General features: G+C 48.2%; 1 protein-coding gene across 3 annotated transcripts in view; it reads right to left on the bottom strand.

The window, feature by feature from the left end:
* Positions 1-243: 243 nt before the first annotated feature.
* Positions 244-16,042, bottom strand: part of CUNH4orf19 (chromosome unknown C4orf19 homolog) — an 81,549-nt gene continuing 65,750 nt past the window's right edge. For all 3 annotated transcript variants that reach the window (XM_032400169.1, XM_032400168.1, XM_032400170.1), the window contains 2 exons: positions 5,957-6,010; positions 244-4,724 (listed from right to left, as the gene is read on the bottom strand). In XM_032400169.1, coding sequence (XP_032256060.1) covers positions 3,809-4,724; positions 5,957-5,988 — 948 coding nt within the window. In that variant the 5' untranslated portion in view covers positions 5,989-6,010 and the 3' untranslated portion in view covers positions 244-3,808. The remainder of the gene's footprint in view (positions 4,725-5,956; positions 6,011-16,042) is intronic.

Here is a 16,042-nt window from a genome sequence, read left to right as displayed (position 1 = left end):
TGCAGGAGGTGTCCTAACTGTACTGTGGGGAGCTGTTCCTCATTCCCTCAACAAATGATGGATTGAGTTCCCGCCTTGTGCCCTACACTATCCTAGATGGAGGCACAAGGCACTGGTTTGTTACAGTTGCTTTAGCTGAAAACCATGGCTAGTAGTCGACTGCAGCCGACTGATTTAATGTGGCAGGTAAGAATCATCCATAATCAGCATATTTGATAGGGGTGTCTACAGTGTTGTTTCTTCAAGTGGCCGAGGGTGCTTTGAAGGTCAGATGGCTTATAGCCGTCTACTATAACCTCCTACATCGGAGGAACTTACCAATTTAGTAAATCAACGTGCAACTTATTTTTCCCACACATTAACAGGGAAAGCGCTTGCCGGGAGAAAAAAATGTTAGCTTGTCTCTGTTTAATTATCACCAGTTCCAAAATAGAGGGTTTGAAAATAACTGAGGTTTACTCTGGAGTTTAAAACAAAAACAAAACAAACCCCCCAGAAAGCAAGGATTTCCACATTTTCATCATAAAGTTCACGTCCAAGACTGGAGGCCTCACTCCTGTGACCTCACAGAGACAAAACGAAGGACGTCAGATCTTTGCTCACATGCTTGGATTCTTGTGGCCCCTTCATTCTTCCGAGGGCCTCCTGCTTGGAAATACTGACGGAAGACTCAGGAAGAGAGAGTCTGATCCTTTGGGTCAGAGGCAGAGTGAAGCAGAAAGGGAGAAACAGTGACTGGCCAGCAGTTACTAAGTATGGACAAAATGGGCGTGTGCTAAGCAGCCTGATCAAATTCTCTTTGTGCCTTTAAACATCTGGTTTGACAGTTACAACAATTTGCTACTCTATGCCTTGGAAACCAGAGAAGAACATTTACTTTTCTATTTACATGATGGTTCAGCTTGCCCCAGTAAAAAATGTATACATACGCGCACACACACGCACACAATATAGAAATAATTTTATATCAAAATCAAGATTTAATGTGGTAAATAGCCACATGACACAATTTGCTTAGATCATGAAAGACCAGGATGTCCCCTCCTAATCAAAGCCAGTGACTTCCATTCAGAGTGCATCTGTGCTTTCAAGTTGTCCAGAATATTTTAAAAGTTCACTATTGCCAATCATCACTTTTCTGATACGGGGTGGCACTAGGCTATAGAAAGACACTCCACAGATTAGGATGCTTAGTCAGTTGCTAGACAACCTGGTGGATAAAGCTAAAATCTGAAATTTCTTTTCAATCTGAAGATTCGGACATCCTTTGGTAGAGCCTGGATATGGGGGCAGACAAAAGGCGTCATGACAGCTTAAAAAAAACAAACACTCAAAAATCTTGGTCATCTGCTAACCTTTCTGAAGCAGTTATTTGCACAAAAAGAACCTTTAAAACTTAGGAGAACTGTTAACATGGTGAAGTATCCGCAGCAGTCTCAAAATGGGAAATTATGTACAGGTGCCAAGCAAAGAGACCTGTCTGCACTAACTCCTCACCTTACCTTACCCCTTTTCTGTCTGAATTTTCTTCTTTCATCCTTCTGTTGTAGAGACAGCCACGGGAAGTCAGGATACCTTGTAGCTGTCCAGTCTTCCTTCCACTGGACTGAAAGTTCAATCCCTTTCTGTTACACCAAATGTGAGTACAATCTTTCAACCTCTTGCAAACTGGCTCTCCCAGGCTCTTGTGTTCTGAGGCCCTGGCGTACCAGACACAGCAAGCTGACCACCTCAACACTCAGTGTCTATTCTCCCTCTTCTTGGTAAGCGAATCCTGAATTCAATTGGAAAATCCAGACAGAGAAATAAGTTTTCTTAGCCTTTCTTGCATCTAAATGTGACCACGTGACTAGATGTTGACCAAGGAGGTATAAATGGAAGGGAGGGAGATTCCTTCCTTCTTTTCCCTGCATGGAAAGCAAATGTAATGATTGGAATACACAGTAATCTTGAGAAGGAAGCCAAGATGATAGGAGCACGGGTCGCTGATAGGATAGAACTCTTACCACCCTGGACTGCTAACTCTGGACTTCTTCTAATACTTCTTCTCAATACATCTCTATTTTTATATAAGCCATTTATCACATGCAGCTGAACCTAATCCCAACAGATACACTTTGGGAAACTCTTGAAGGGACCACTCTCAAACAGGAAGCATTCCGTGTACTAAGTACAATAGCAAATCCTCCGATTATGCAATTAACAATGACAACAGCTTATATTTTCAGCGCTCGGTGTGACCTTTTATGTGGAGCTGGCGTGTCACCAAACAAACCCAGGGTAACGTATGTCTGGTAAGCATTTGTAAGGGTGCCATCCTTAAAGATGCTGGGAAGCTCAGAAATCACCTTTTTATTTAAATGATCACCAAAGTGCAGTGATGACATTGACAGTGTTAGAGTTTTCAGTTGTGAGAACATAAAACCATTCTTCAAGGATTTGTTGTTAACTGGTAAGACTTAGCATTTTATTGCGAGCCTACTGTGTGCCAGGCACTGTGATAAATACTTGCATAATCTCATTCAATCTTTATAAATACATACTATTATTCTCACTTAACGGATGGGCAAATAGAAGGGAAAAATTATTTGCCCGAGGTCGTGTGGCAAAGCTGGATATCAAACCAAGGTCAGCCAGGTTTCAGAGCCTGTGTTATGAAATGCCATATGAGAGCATCTCCCATGTTCATATTTTTCCAGAGAGACTTGACCATCCTCTAAATTCTCCACTGAGTCACGTCAGAATGGCAGCTCTTGCTTTTATAAATCAGAGGGCTGGCATCCAGAGAGGGCTGTGGCTCATCCTTAGGTAAAATCGGAGCACGTGGTGTCATGAGTTTGAACGGCAGGGACAGACAGCCAAAGCCATTCTCAGCAAACGGACTGGTTCTCCTCACCTGTAACTCAGTAGTGGAGCTCTCGAAATGGAAAGAAACATCAAGGCTTACTGACACTCAGTCTGGGAAATGAGAACCACCTTTGAGTTACAACAGACAGACACATATGTTGTTATATTTTAATCAGAATCGACATTAAGTGGCATAAAACATCTATCTCTTCGCTCTTCCCAATCTCATGAACTTAAGACTCAAATACAACACAAGCAGTTTTCAGAATTATTTTGGCCAGCCTCCCCAGTCCCAGAGGAGATTAAAAAGTAATAATGTAAAAAAGTTAAGGTCAAGGTGTCCTAATATTACAGCTAATGACTAACCATTTGCTTACTGGTGGCTTCTGCTCCATCCTGAAGCCTGCTGAGTTTAACTCCATGTCAAACAAGTGGTTAGTGATTAGTTCCCTGGGTGACTGTCCCTGAAGGCAAGCCATGCTCTGGGGACACACTAGGCACTTTCAGTGGGGGTAGCTACTTTTTCCAGGTTGGGTACAATGTCTGGCTCTCAAAAGCAAGACAACGAATTTACAAACAGAATGTTCTGTGATTCTGTGCCCTTGGTGGTGGTGGGAGGGGTGGGGATTAAGCGCTGGGATTTCAGAGCATTCTCGAGAACATCTGTCCCAGATGTTCTGGAGGGAGATCTGTGGGTCGACGAGCAGGCTGTTTGATTCCCGCATGTGCCGTGGGCACCCGCACTCTGATTTTTAATCTGGCGCCCTGAGTGATCGCCCGTCGACACAGTGGTGCTGTCCACACTTAACAACAAGCGGCCTGGCGTGGGCACCCGCGATCATCAGCGCGGATGCTGACGCAAACAACCTGTAAGGCTGCGGGGGGCGCAGGCTGCGGGGCCCCAGCTCCGACCACGGAGCATGCGTACCCCACGTGCGCGCAGCGACACCTGCTCAGGGCCCTAATCTGCCTCATCCACGTCTTCTCCAGCGGTAGCTGCTTCTAAGGCTGCGAGGGCTTCGGCCACGGCCGCATCCTCGTCCTCCGCGTCCCCACCCGGCTCTCCCGCGGAGCCAGGTGCATCCTCCCACCCGGTTCTCGAATCGACCACGGGCGCGGCCTGAGCAGCATCCTCTGCTTCAGAGTAGACACTTAGGTCTTCTGTCGCCATGGCCTCGCTTAATGAATCCCAACTCCTCTTCAAGGGGAAGGGCATGTTCGAACCGTGCTCCCCCACCCTGGGGGAAATTCCCGCCGGGGCTTCGTCGTCAGTCTGGCTCCTGGAAAGACAGTCCTTTTCTTCCGGATCAGCTTTGTCTACAGTGGAGCCCCGAAGGGGAGGGTAATCCGGGGCCGGTATCTGGAGGTCATGGTCTTGTACTCGCAAGGCAGGACCTTCTGCCCTGGAAGAAGCTCTGGAGTCCCCATTTCGGACGAGCTGGGTCTCTTGCGAGGCCGGCAGCACACTGTCCTGTTGTCCTTCCGGGAAGGGTTGAGTTGGGGCGACACTGTGCGCGGTCCTGACGCAGGAGCCCCTGTCTCCCCGGTGGGGCCCATGATCCCCAGTGGGCTGCAGGGGGGCGGGGGCGGGGCCAATGCCGTTGATGGCACTGCCAGCCCTGTCCGCACAGTATCCCCCCGCCGTGTCCCCCTGAGGGGGCGGTCCTGGGGGAGGCCAGTGGGGCTCCTGCCCGCCGCAGGCTCTGCCTCTGCTGGCCGTCCTCTTCAGGCCCTCGCTCTGCAGCTCGTTTTTGTGCACCAGGACCTGGCCGCTCTGTTTGCCTTTCAGTTTACCCGCGTCACCTTCATCCACCTTGCAGCTGTTCACCTCGTTGACATAGCCAGGGGAGGGCACTTGAACCGGATCAAAGAGATAGCTGGGGGTGACAAGAATGAGGGTCAGGCTAAACACGAATTCACTTTATTCATTACTACCTTTATGAATAACTAGCTTCCATCACTAATATTTTCTCCTGCAGGCTCTGCCTCCTTCTACTATTCCTGTTAATTTCTGCTCTTATTCCGTTAAGCCTATATGTGTGTCTAAACCAATTAGATAGAGTTGGGGTAAAGGAATAGAGCCTAAGAAGAGATCCAAGAGAGAAACAAAGTAAAGTACAAAGTGATTCATGGAGTTTAAAAACAACCAAACAGGGGCGCCTGGGTGGCTCAGTTGGTTAAGCGACTGCCTTCGGCTCAGGTCATGATCCTGGAGCCCCTGGATCGAGTCCCACATCGGGCTCCCTGCTCGGCGGGGAGTCTGCTTCTCCCTCTGACCCTCCCCCCTCTCATGTGCTTGCTCTCTCATTCTCTCTCTCTCAAATAAATAAATAAATAAACCTTTAAAAAAAAAAATTAAAAAAAAAAACAACAAACAACCAAACAGGGAAATAAAACAAATGTCCAATAACAGGGGACTAAGTGGTTAAGCACATCCCCTTAATGGAATATCGTGCAGTCGTTCAAACAATAAATACGAAGTCTGGACTAACATGAATGATACTTCTAATATTTATTATGATAAATGTTTTTTGAATAAAGCCTACCATCCCATTGTGATTACAATGGAATAGAACTGATACACACACATACATATGACTAAATGGATACAGCCATATAGCTACAGATGTAGAACTAGAATAATAAAAAGTGTTATTTGCGAAGGAAGCAAATTAGTCAGGTTTTAGTTTGTGTAGAATTCTATTCATGTGATCCAAATTATTCTGAAATAGAATCTGGACAAAATTAAAAACACGTATGTGATGGGCGTGGTTTATTTTCAGCAACGCCCTGTCAGGCATCATCCCTGAAACCCAAGCTTTTCTTTGTGCTGAAGCTCTCCGGGGAACTGGAGATTCAGCTAAACCAAATCTGCTCTCAGAGCATTATGTCGTTCCCAACGTGCTCTGAGCGGTGAGCAAAACAAGTTTAAAAATCTAGGCCACATGTCCTCTTAAATGATATCAAAGCAGTTCCAAACTCATAATTTCTTAGCAATGCTGGTCATGCCCCGAGAGGGATAAATGCATGAAATCCATGCATGGTCTTTAGAAGGGCCCCCACGGGAATCCCAGATTCCTCCACTCAGAGGTTATTTTTTCAACGTTACCTTTGTATCATTTTACAGCACCTGCACCCCATCTGGATTATTTTTTGTTACCATCTGGAAAAGAAAGTTAAAAAGGAGAGAACACAGTGAATGACAGGTGAAGAGAAATTACGTTTGCTTTCTCTTCTTTAGATACTCCAAGTTCGTCGAGTCACAATTTTTGGCAAAAGGACAACACGCGCGTCGGGGAGGCCATGGTTCCTGGGAACCCCTTCCTTTATACCAAATCGCGAATTCAGAGCTCTCAAACATCTACTCACACCGGTCTCTGCCAGGCCCTTTCGCCCACCCTGGGAGGTACCTGTATCATCTCCATTCGCTGAAGAATGCAAGGGGGAGAAAGGTGCGATGGAAAAGGATCCGTGCCATTTCCTAGCTCATCGCCTTGTGCTGGGGCCGCGGGAACCCAACCAGGGCGCAGCCACCGTGCCGCAGCGGGAGGTGTAGGAGAGAACAGAGGACTCCTTACCAGGGGATTAGCTACTCAAGTGTTAAAGGACATCTGGGTACGGTGGCTGACCTGCGTGTTCCACAGTAGACACCCAAGGACGTTACAGCTGCAGTCATCATGCCACGCTTACCCGGGACTAAACTGCACCTGTTCTGCCTTTCCCATGACTGGGCCACACCTGGCTCCGGGCTAAGGGCTCCACGCTCTTCCAGCTCAAGGACGGGCCCCTGGGGCCTCCTGGCAGCGGGTGGGTTCAGCTCTGTGCTGCTTTTATCTCCCACCTGCCCCTTTCCAAGTTTCGTGTTTCCTCTGACTCAAATCTTCCCTCCATGTAGAACTGATCATGTTGTTCGGATCTTTCCTCTGAAGAGCCGAAACGCTGGCGTGGAAGAACCTCTAAATCACTTCCCATTTCTAAAATCTACACCCTTTAAAAAGACAGACCAATAACAGAATCTACAGCCCCGGTCTCTCCGTCCCTGTAAGATGTGCGCGCTAGAAGAGGGAGAGATCATTCATCACTGGCCGCGTCGCTGCCTCCCCTGGCCCCTCTTCTGTCTTCTCTCAGTTGTGGCTGAATTCCCAGGATGCCCTTCACAACTGCTTCACAAGCCTTTACTCACACGAAAAATGACCAGTGCTCTCTCATTTTTTTTTTTTCTAAGATTTTTTTTTTAGTAATCTCTACCCCCAACGTGGGGCTCGAACTCACAACCCCAAGATCTAGAATTACATGCTCTTCGACTGAGCCAGCCAGGTGCCCCATGACTGGTGCTCTTTAAAAGGTTTTAGACGGGTAGGTTACGGGGCCTATGTAAGCCACAAATAACCTCTTACGGAGTGCTGAAAAATGGCCCCCCAAAGATATCCCCATCCCAATCTCTGGAACTTGTGAATGTTACTGCTTATGACCAAAAAACAAACAAATAACAACAACACACAAAAAACCCAAAGTCTTGGGGCGCCTGGGTGGCTCAGTCGTTAAGTGTCTGCCTTCGGCTCGGGTCATGATCCCAGGATCCTGGGTTCGAGCCCCACGTTGGGCTCCCTGCTCGGCGGGAAGCCTGCTTCTCCCTCTCCCACTCCCCCTGCTTGTGTTCCCTCTCTCGCTGTGTCTCTCTCTGTCAAATAAATAAATAAAATCTTTAAAAAAAAAACCACCAAAGTCTTTGCAGATGTGATCGTAGATTGGAGTTGGGGAGATTTACTTGGATTACATGGTTCGAAGCCCAGCTTCTGACTGGCTGTATGACTTTAGGCCTCAGCTATTCCATCTGTAAATGGGACTAATGATATGTCTATCATAAGGAATTGTTGGTGATTATATGAGTTAATATTCATAAGAAGCACATACTTATTACTCGGACCTGTTTGGACACAGCATGTTAAAAAAAAAAAAAGGGATGGAGGCCTTGCACCGAAGAAAGATAAAATCTAGTTGCCACCACACACACAGGAACAAACGCATTTACAACACCAAGTAATACTTGCTTTCTGGAATAAGGGCCAAATGGTATACTTCTATCAACTGTGGCACCGGTTGAAAGATAGAAGCCCCAAGTGCCACAGAAGTTCCTCGGAGGGAGAGATCATTGGGAGCTTAGCCAGTAGTTTGTGTGTATAAGCATTTCCTTCTTCAAAGCCCTGTCAATTAAATGACCCCACTTCCAGAACCTGGAATTTTGTTCCCAGCCTCTGCTTCCACTTATGCCTATTTTCTGCTAATAATTCACAAATCAGCTGGACAAACAGGATAGATAACAAATACCATGTGCACCTCCTCCCCTCCATCAGCCCTGCTCCCCCCTTTCTCCCCCCTCCCCCCACCCTGCTCTAAAACTCTGCCCCCCTCTGCCTACTTGCAGTACTTTTATTTATCTTGGACTCCATTTAAAAACACAATCAGTCAGGAGGATAGGCGGCAAAAAAGAAAAAAAAAAGGAGAAACCAGGCTTTGAAGTTTTTGAGAGAGGGCAGACTGTGGGTCATCATCATGTCATTGAAGCCATCGTAAAATATTAATCGTTGTAAAAATATCAGGGAGGTCAATTTGGGGATGGGGAGTTCAAGAGGTGTAGGAGGGGAAGGTTTTCAGGAAGGAAGGAGGGAAGGGAGAGAGAGGAAAGAAGGGAGGAGGTGAGCAAGGGGCAGGCCTTGAGCCACACCTTGGGTGATCAGGTCTCAGGCTGACCAAGGTCAACCATGGGGAAGCCTGGCCCGGCTGCAGGCCCCACCCTCTGGGGCTGGGGCCTGGGGGCCACGGGCACCGAAATGCAACACCTCTGAGATTGAAGAGGCCAGCTCGAGAGCCACCTCGTCCTTGTTTCTTAAGAATTTACAAGCCACCTGGGGCTTTGAGGTGCCCTTCCTCCTCCCCCAGGAAAACCACAGGATCTATTTTTCTTCCAAAGCCACAGAATGTGAAGGATGTTTTGATGGCTTTCCCCTTTCAAGAACAGGTTTCTAGCTTGGCTTCTCCCCCGACGGCTGGCCTTTGGGGCACACCACATGGGTTTCCTCCGGACCTGGTCTCCTACCTGAGGGCAATGCTCTGAGCCTCTCCGGCCTGCGGACACAGCCTCTTCCTGGTCAGGGCTCAGCCTTCTCTCACCTGCCCAGGGCTCTCCCTCCCCGGCAGCATTCCTTCCCTCACTGAGGCAACTCCTGCGTCCAAGGCTGTGTGACCAGTGACGGAAAGGGTGGGGACTAGTGTATTTACACCCAACCCCTGTCTGCCCCTATCTACAACTGTCTTCCTTCTGTTAAGATTCCTTGTAACAAATCCAATTGATTTCTCTTTTCCTATGCCTTGCCACACCCACATCTTGCTTTGAGTGAGGAGCTCTCCCATGTCCAGGATCGAAAAGGGAATATTCCTTGCCTGGTGTGACACATGGAAATGGGGGGCGAGGGGGGGGTGGGGGCAGAATACATGCTCGTCTGAAATAAGACTGAGTTCAAAATGGGCAGTCTACCTGCTTTCTCTCAGCGCCCCCCCAACCCCCCTTGACAAGGGCTAGCTTGAAGGCGAGAACTCAGTTGTCAGGGGCCTTTCATTACTTACCAGAATCAGAATTTGCTTTCTCTTTGGAATATAAAAAAGCAACAGAGAAGCAAAGGGCAAATCCTTTGCAACCATCAGCTGGTTTGCACAGGGGAAAAGCAAATACCATTAGGATGGGATGTCCACCCACCGCAGGTGACCGGCCACTCCTGGAGTCCTGTGTTGGGGGTTGACTCTGCCCCGTGTTTTGCGTTGAAGTTAAACAGTCCTGTGTTTGAGGATGGACATGCTAACACTCCGTCAGTTACTAGTCAAGTCTCCTTGCTGGAAAATCCTGTTCCACGGTGGGGGGGCGGGGGGGGGCTTGGGGGGGGCGGGGAGATGGGAAGACCACGGACAGTCAGTTTTCTAACCAGGCAGAGAAGCTGAGTATTCATCTGCAAGTCAAGAGATACAGGAAAAGGCTCAACCCAGTTGCCAAGGGCTGCCTTTGAATAGTGACGGTCCTAAAGAGTGACAGATGCAAAGGACAGGAACCAGCCAGCTTGTGAAGTTTCTACTGGCCACATCTGGGACAATTAGAGCATCAAAATATATATACTACTGATACAAAGGATTATAACCCACTGCATAAAACGAGGACCTATGAATCCACCCTGATGGAAATTTAAAAAGGGAAAGTTCTGCCTTACAGGTAGGAAGCCAGCTAACACACACACACACACACACACACACACACACACGAGGAATCATGGGACCAGAAGGATCACCATCATAACAGTAACTGATTCAAGCAAGAATCATCAGTGGATGCTGAGACCAGTGGGCAAGAGTCTGAGGAGAACAGAATGGTTAGTCTCCAAGCATCTCCCCAGCACACGCTTAAGGTTCCAACAGTATCTGGGCAGTGGAGACACCGGGCACAGGGCACCTGCATCCGATAACCAAAGGGAACACTGCCTGCGCTCGGCGAGACTAACCAGCTCCAGGTGCCCCCGATGGGACGCCCAGAGAACTCAGCCTCACTTCTCTGGTTTTCCTGCCGAAACAACGTAACCTGGGTGGAAGAGTGAAGCAATGTCTGTGAAGCCCAAATGGAGGGGTATCCTGCAAAACAGATGGCCTGTACTCTTGAAAAAAAAAACGTACTAGTGCGAAAAACAAAGACAGAGCGAGGAGCCATTCCGGATTAAAGAAGACTAGGGAGCTATGATGGCCAAATGAAATGCATGCGCTTTTTGCTAAAAGGTCATTATTGACACAATTGTTGAAATCTGAGTAAGGCCTATAGATTAGGTAACCGTATTAAGTCAATGTTAATTGCCTGATTTTGATCAATGCACTGGGGTATATAAGAGAACGTCCTTGTTCTTAGGAAACACACAGGGAAGTATTAAGGAGGAAAGGGCATGGTATCTGTAATTTATTAAAATGATTTAGAAAAAAATTTGTGTGCATGTGTGCATGTGTAGAGAGAGAGAGAGGATAAAGCAAATGTGGTAAATGTTAACTTTGGGGGACTGTGAGTGGAGGGTATATGAAGATTTTTGTACTTTTCTGACAGCTTTTCAGTAAACCTGATGTAATGTCAAAATGAAAAGTTGAAAGAAAAAAAAAGTGGGAAATTAAAAAAAAAAGGCACCAACCTAATGTCAGCTCTTGTTCTGCGTATCCCTGGACTAGGACGGACCACCGACGGGAAACCGCTGATATTAAGATACTCCCGCTAAGGAAGCACAGGGGATAAGGTTTTGGAAGGGAGCTCCCCAAGCCCACCGATTTTTTCTGGATTTAGTTATCCTGAGTACGTCCTGAAGACCTTTCCTCAATAGCCAGTCCCAGGCACCGGAGAGCCACAGGCCAAGAAGGTACGGCTCCTGTCCTCCGCTGCCGTCTTCGAGGGGACGAGTGCTTTGGTGTCCTCCGCGGTCTGCTTCCCCTTCCATCCCAAGCTCCTCGCAGGCAACGCCTGACTCACGGCAGCATCCAGCTCACACGCGGCCCTTCGCGCTTGCTATCAAACGAAGGCATGCCGGGTGAGTGAGAGCTGTGAGTGAATTAAGGATGAGGAGGAGATTTTCTAGGTTATTCCGACAGAGGGCCTGCCTCTTCCCGTGATCGGACGACCCAGTGGCCCAAAACAAAGAGTCAAGCACAGGAGCTGAGAGAGATGGGCGGGCAAACCCTCCCTTGGGCCATTCCCCGGGTCAAGGGCATTCGGCGCCGAGCGTTCTAGCCCTTGAGCCGTAGAGGCTGCAGCGGGGAAGTGGTCTGAGTTGATTGAAGCTGGAATGCTTGGGAGAGAGACACAAAATAAAACGCTTAAATTTCCAGCTCCGTTTTGAAAAACCAACTCGCCAGTGTTTACAAAACAGCTGGGATTTCATGTAACCTGGGCAGCAAGTGAAGTTGACAAATATTTAGTGAGTGGTTTCTGGGTACTGAGCTCCTGGGCTCAAGAGGAATGAAGGATGATAATTGCCAGGTGCTGAAGAAATTGCTAGGTGCTTTATAGGATAGATATGAGATGGCCTGCCCAACTTCACTGACTGTGCTGAATTCACAACAGAAAAGGACAAGAAGCTAAATTCTAAGACCACTTAATCCATTTCCTCCTTTCTGGACAGCCTTTGAAAACTCTTGGTGTGTTTCTTTTCTCCTGAAGAGGCTAAGCTTGGGTGATCTTGGAGAACCTGAAAGACTATATGAGGACCTTTAGTATCAGCGTCTATTTTATGCATTCTCAATAGTTGATGTGCGGGGCGCCTGGGCCGCTCAGTCCATTAAGCTTCCAGCTCTTGGTTTCGGCTCAGGTCATGATCTCAGGGTTGTGAGATCAAACCTTGAGTTGGGCTCTGCCTGCAATGTGGAGTCTGCTTGAGATTCTCTCTCCCTCTCTCTCTCAAATAAATAAATAAAATCTTCAATAGTTGATGTGCTATGGTATGTGTTAGCATCACCCAGAACTGGGTTTGATGGGATATTTATGTGCAGAGAGGTGTTTGTAGGTTTTTCCCCTCAGAAAGCGGTCCCTGGTCAGATAGGTTTGGGAACAGTAGAGATTAAAGGTTAAAGATGAAGGCACCTGGGTGGCTCAGTTGTTAAGCGTCTGCCTTCGGCTCAGGTCATGATCCCGGGGTCCTGGGATCGAGCCCCATATCGGGCTCCCTGCTCAGCGGGGAGCCTGCTTCTCCCTCTCCCTTTCTCTTTCCCTGCTCATTCTCTCTCTCTCTCTCTCAAATAAAATCTTAAAAAAAAAAGATTAAAGATGAACACATTCGTGATTATAAAAAGAACTATTTCACTTTGCTGACATCGGTATTTACCCAAATTATTTGACGACAGAATTTTTCCCCCATAAAAGACTTATTAACAACCAACAAAACTTGTGTTTTGTGAAATATTTTGGGAAGAACAATGGTTGAAATGACAGTCATGATTATCAGGGGGGAGTTTTGTGCCTCAAACTCGAAGTGTTATACCGTGTCTGGGGGGAACCAGCCCGGCCAAGTTACCCGTTAGCAACAGCTCCCTCACCAAGTGCAGACGTGGGAAACTCTGTGGTCTCTCGATTCCTCAGTTTCTTTATCTGCAAAAGGAGTCCATGACCTCAAAGCTCTCCTCCAAATCTGATAACCTAAAAAGGTGACTCAGTGAAGAAAGGGGACTTCCCTCATGACCCCCTCCTCCACCTGGTTTCCACACGGTTGTCCCCTTGAATACTGAGGCTGGGCAGGCACCAGTAGGACGCTGGTGCGGGCGAGGTTTCTCGCAATGGCTTGTAAACTACACCATGGCCAATACACCGCTGAGGTGTGTTTGGGTCCCGGGTCCACACTCGCCCCAGCCCAAGATCCTGACCAAATACAAAAAGCTTCCCCTCCTTGTCCTCCCTCAGGCCCCAAGTTTTCTGGCTCATTCCCTCATGCGTGAGGCTCTTTGGCAGAAGTCTCCTCAGCCCCTTTCCAGTTAGTCCCCGGGGGAGAGAGGGCATGTAACAGCAAAGCCCCTAGGAGGGGTGAGGACTCAGATCTCGGGGACCACCCTGCGAGAATGGGGGAGGGGGAGGCGCAGGCTATTGGGCTGGAGGTTGAGTTCTCAGGAGCCAAGGAATCAGTCAGTCTCTGAGGATGAAATGTCAGGGTTGAAATGGGTATTTCTTGATGAACGGCTGCGCTGGGGCCCACTCAAATCATATTATTTAAAGGGCTGCCTCCTTGGTCTTTCCCAAGGCTGTCCTTGCCGGGGTGTTCACCCGAGGAGGGTGTCTACACTGCTCCTGCAGTGCCTCCACTGCATGAACTCGGAGCAACAAGCCAGGTCCTGGTCCCGTAACTTCACCGCGGCTGGGGCCACAGGATCCTTGCTGTCTGTGTTAAATGTGGAAAAACAAGACTTTTCCAACAGCGAGAATGTCACTCCATTTTTCTCTCCTTGTGGTTCCGAGACTGGCAAATCGCAATCTCTCTGACGGATCTTAAAAACATTTCTATGGCCCTTCCTCCTACTCAAAATCTGACACCATTTTTTCTTTTCTGATGTGGTCGCTGGTGAGCTGTCCTTAAGACAGATGTTTCGTGAATGGTCACAGCCATTACACGGTGTCCCCGCTGATTCCACGGCTCTCCAAAGAACCCCTAGCGTGTACCAGGCACCGGACCAGGGTCTGGGGAAACAATGGCGTCCGGGCGCTCCCTGAGAGCGCTTCTCGTCTTGAATGTGTGTGTGGTGGTGGTGGTGGGGTATACGTGTGGGGTGGGATGGGATTTAGACAAACGTTTGGGAAGACTCGGCACAGCACACGGGCATCTCAGCCTGGTGGATAAAGGAGCAATCTAGGCTCCGAGGTGCCGGTTTGAGTTCTCCCTCCGACACTTACTAGCTTTGTGACCTCGAGGCAAATTTCTCAGCTTCTTCAAGCTTCAGCGGACAGATCTGCAACATGGGAATGAAAGTGTTCCAGCTTGCCGGCATCGTTTTGAAAATTAAATGAGTTAGAAGTTTGTAAGGCATTTACTATAGTGTCTGGCATACCGCCAGTACTTACTAATACTGACAATAGGTCGTTAACGTTTCAGTGTTTACTATGCGTCAAGTAATGTTTTAGGAACTTTTTTTTTTTTAGATTTTATTTATTTCAGAGAGAGAGAGAGCGTGCATGAGAAGGGAGAGGGGCAGAGGGAAAGGGAGAAGCAGACTCCCAGCTGAGCCGGGAGCCCGATGTGGGCTCGATTACAGGACCCTGGGATCATGACCCGAGCCGAAGGCAGACACCCAACTGACTGAGCCACCCGGGCACCCCTGTTCTAGGAACTTTCATGTACTCATTCATTTTAACTTTGCAACAATCCTTTAAGGTGTGAACCACTGTTTTATAGATAAGTAAGTGGATATAAGTTAGACAGTGATACAGTATAACTATTATTAATGCTGTTGTTCTAATTTTCATTATTATTAACATTTCCCGGTGTCTGTCTTGGTAGGTTCTGTTGGTTTCTGAGTCCATTGGGTTACACAACAAACAGCAGTTGGGGATCCAGTAGCTTCTGCAAAAGGGAACTGGATCCTCTTAATTTAGGCTCGGACAGAATTTTACAGGTGTGCTTGCTTCTGTGACCACCAGATGGCAGTACATGGCGGTTGTTTGATCTACACTGGAGGGAGGGACTGGGGATGGGAAAGGCCTCGGAGACAAGGTTTAGGGCATAAATAGTGTAGGTGCTTTGCCGTGTGGCAAAGTTAGGGAGTAGGTGATGTGGTGAATATTTCAGATAGCGGACTGTCACCTTTAAGTCCCGGTGGCCGTGGCACCACCGTATGGCAGGGCCTCCTCCAGCTCTGGCCCTGCATGAGGAGGTTTATTCCGTAATCTGGCCACATCATGGTGGGGTCAAAAGGCTCCCGCAATCCTATAGAGACCACTGTTGACGCAGTGACTGCTCATCAGATCCGCAGATCGGAGAGTCTGGGTTGCTCCCTCCCACCTGTACGTCTGGACAATAATTCTGTGGCAGTGGCTGGGGAGGAAGGAACCTGTGGAGTATAGAGTTACAGTTCCTTCCCCCCAGGTTAGATATGATGCTGCTGGGCTGTCCATGTGGCTGTCCCTCCCCATGGCCATCCCTGTGCTCCCCCCAGACCCTGCGGGCTAGCCCATGCGTGAGCTGGTTTTGGGGGCCCATCTTTTGGATGAGGGTATGTGGCCACGAACTAGGAAGTGAAGATAAGCCACAAAATAACACATGGATCAATTTGAACGTTTGGGGGGAAGAAGCTCATTATTTTTGCTTAAAAATAAATTCAAAATATTGTGTGTTTGAAAAGGCAAAAACTTGCATGAATTATTGGAATTAAACAGAAGGCATACAGGAATTTCAAGTCTGTTAGTAGCTTGGGGTCAGCCATACCCTTGGTGGGAACTGTTGTAGGGGAGAAGTTTGAGTAGCTCTGCCTTTATTCTCTGGAACGCACACTCCTAAGAGGGGGCTTCTTTGGAGCCGATGTGACGTAATTCATTACTGCATCAAGGCCGGGGTGCGCGTGGGGATCCTGGTGGCACTCAGCAGCAGAGGCACGGATTCCACCTGGGGCTGGGTGGGGCCCGATAACCCGCATTTTCTAACAAGCGCCT

This window comes from Phoca vitulina, unplaced genomic scaffold, assembly GCF_004348235.1.
Source record: "Phoca vitulina isolate PV1807 unplaced genomic scaffold, GSC_HSeal_1.0 scaffold3, whole genome shotgun sequence".
NCBI lineage: Eukaryota > Metazoa > Chordata > Mammalia > Carnivora > Phocidae > Phoca > Phoca vitulina.
This window is presented reverse-complemented; position numbering and strand designations above follow the sequence as displayed.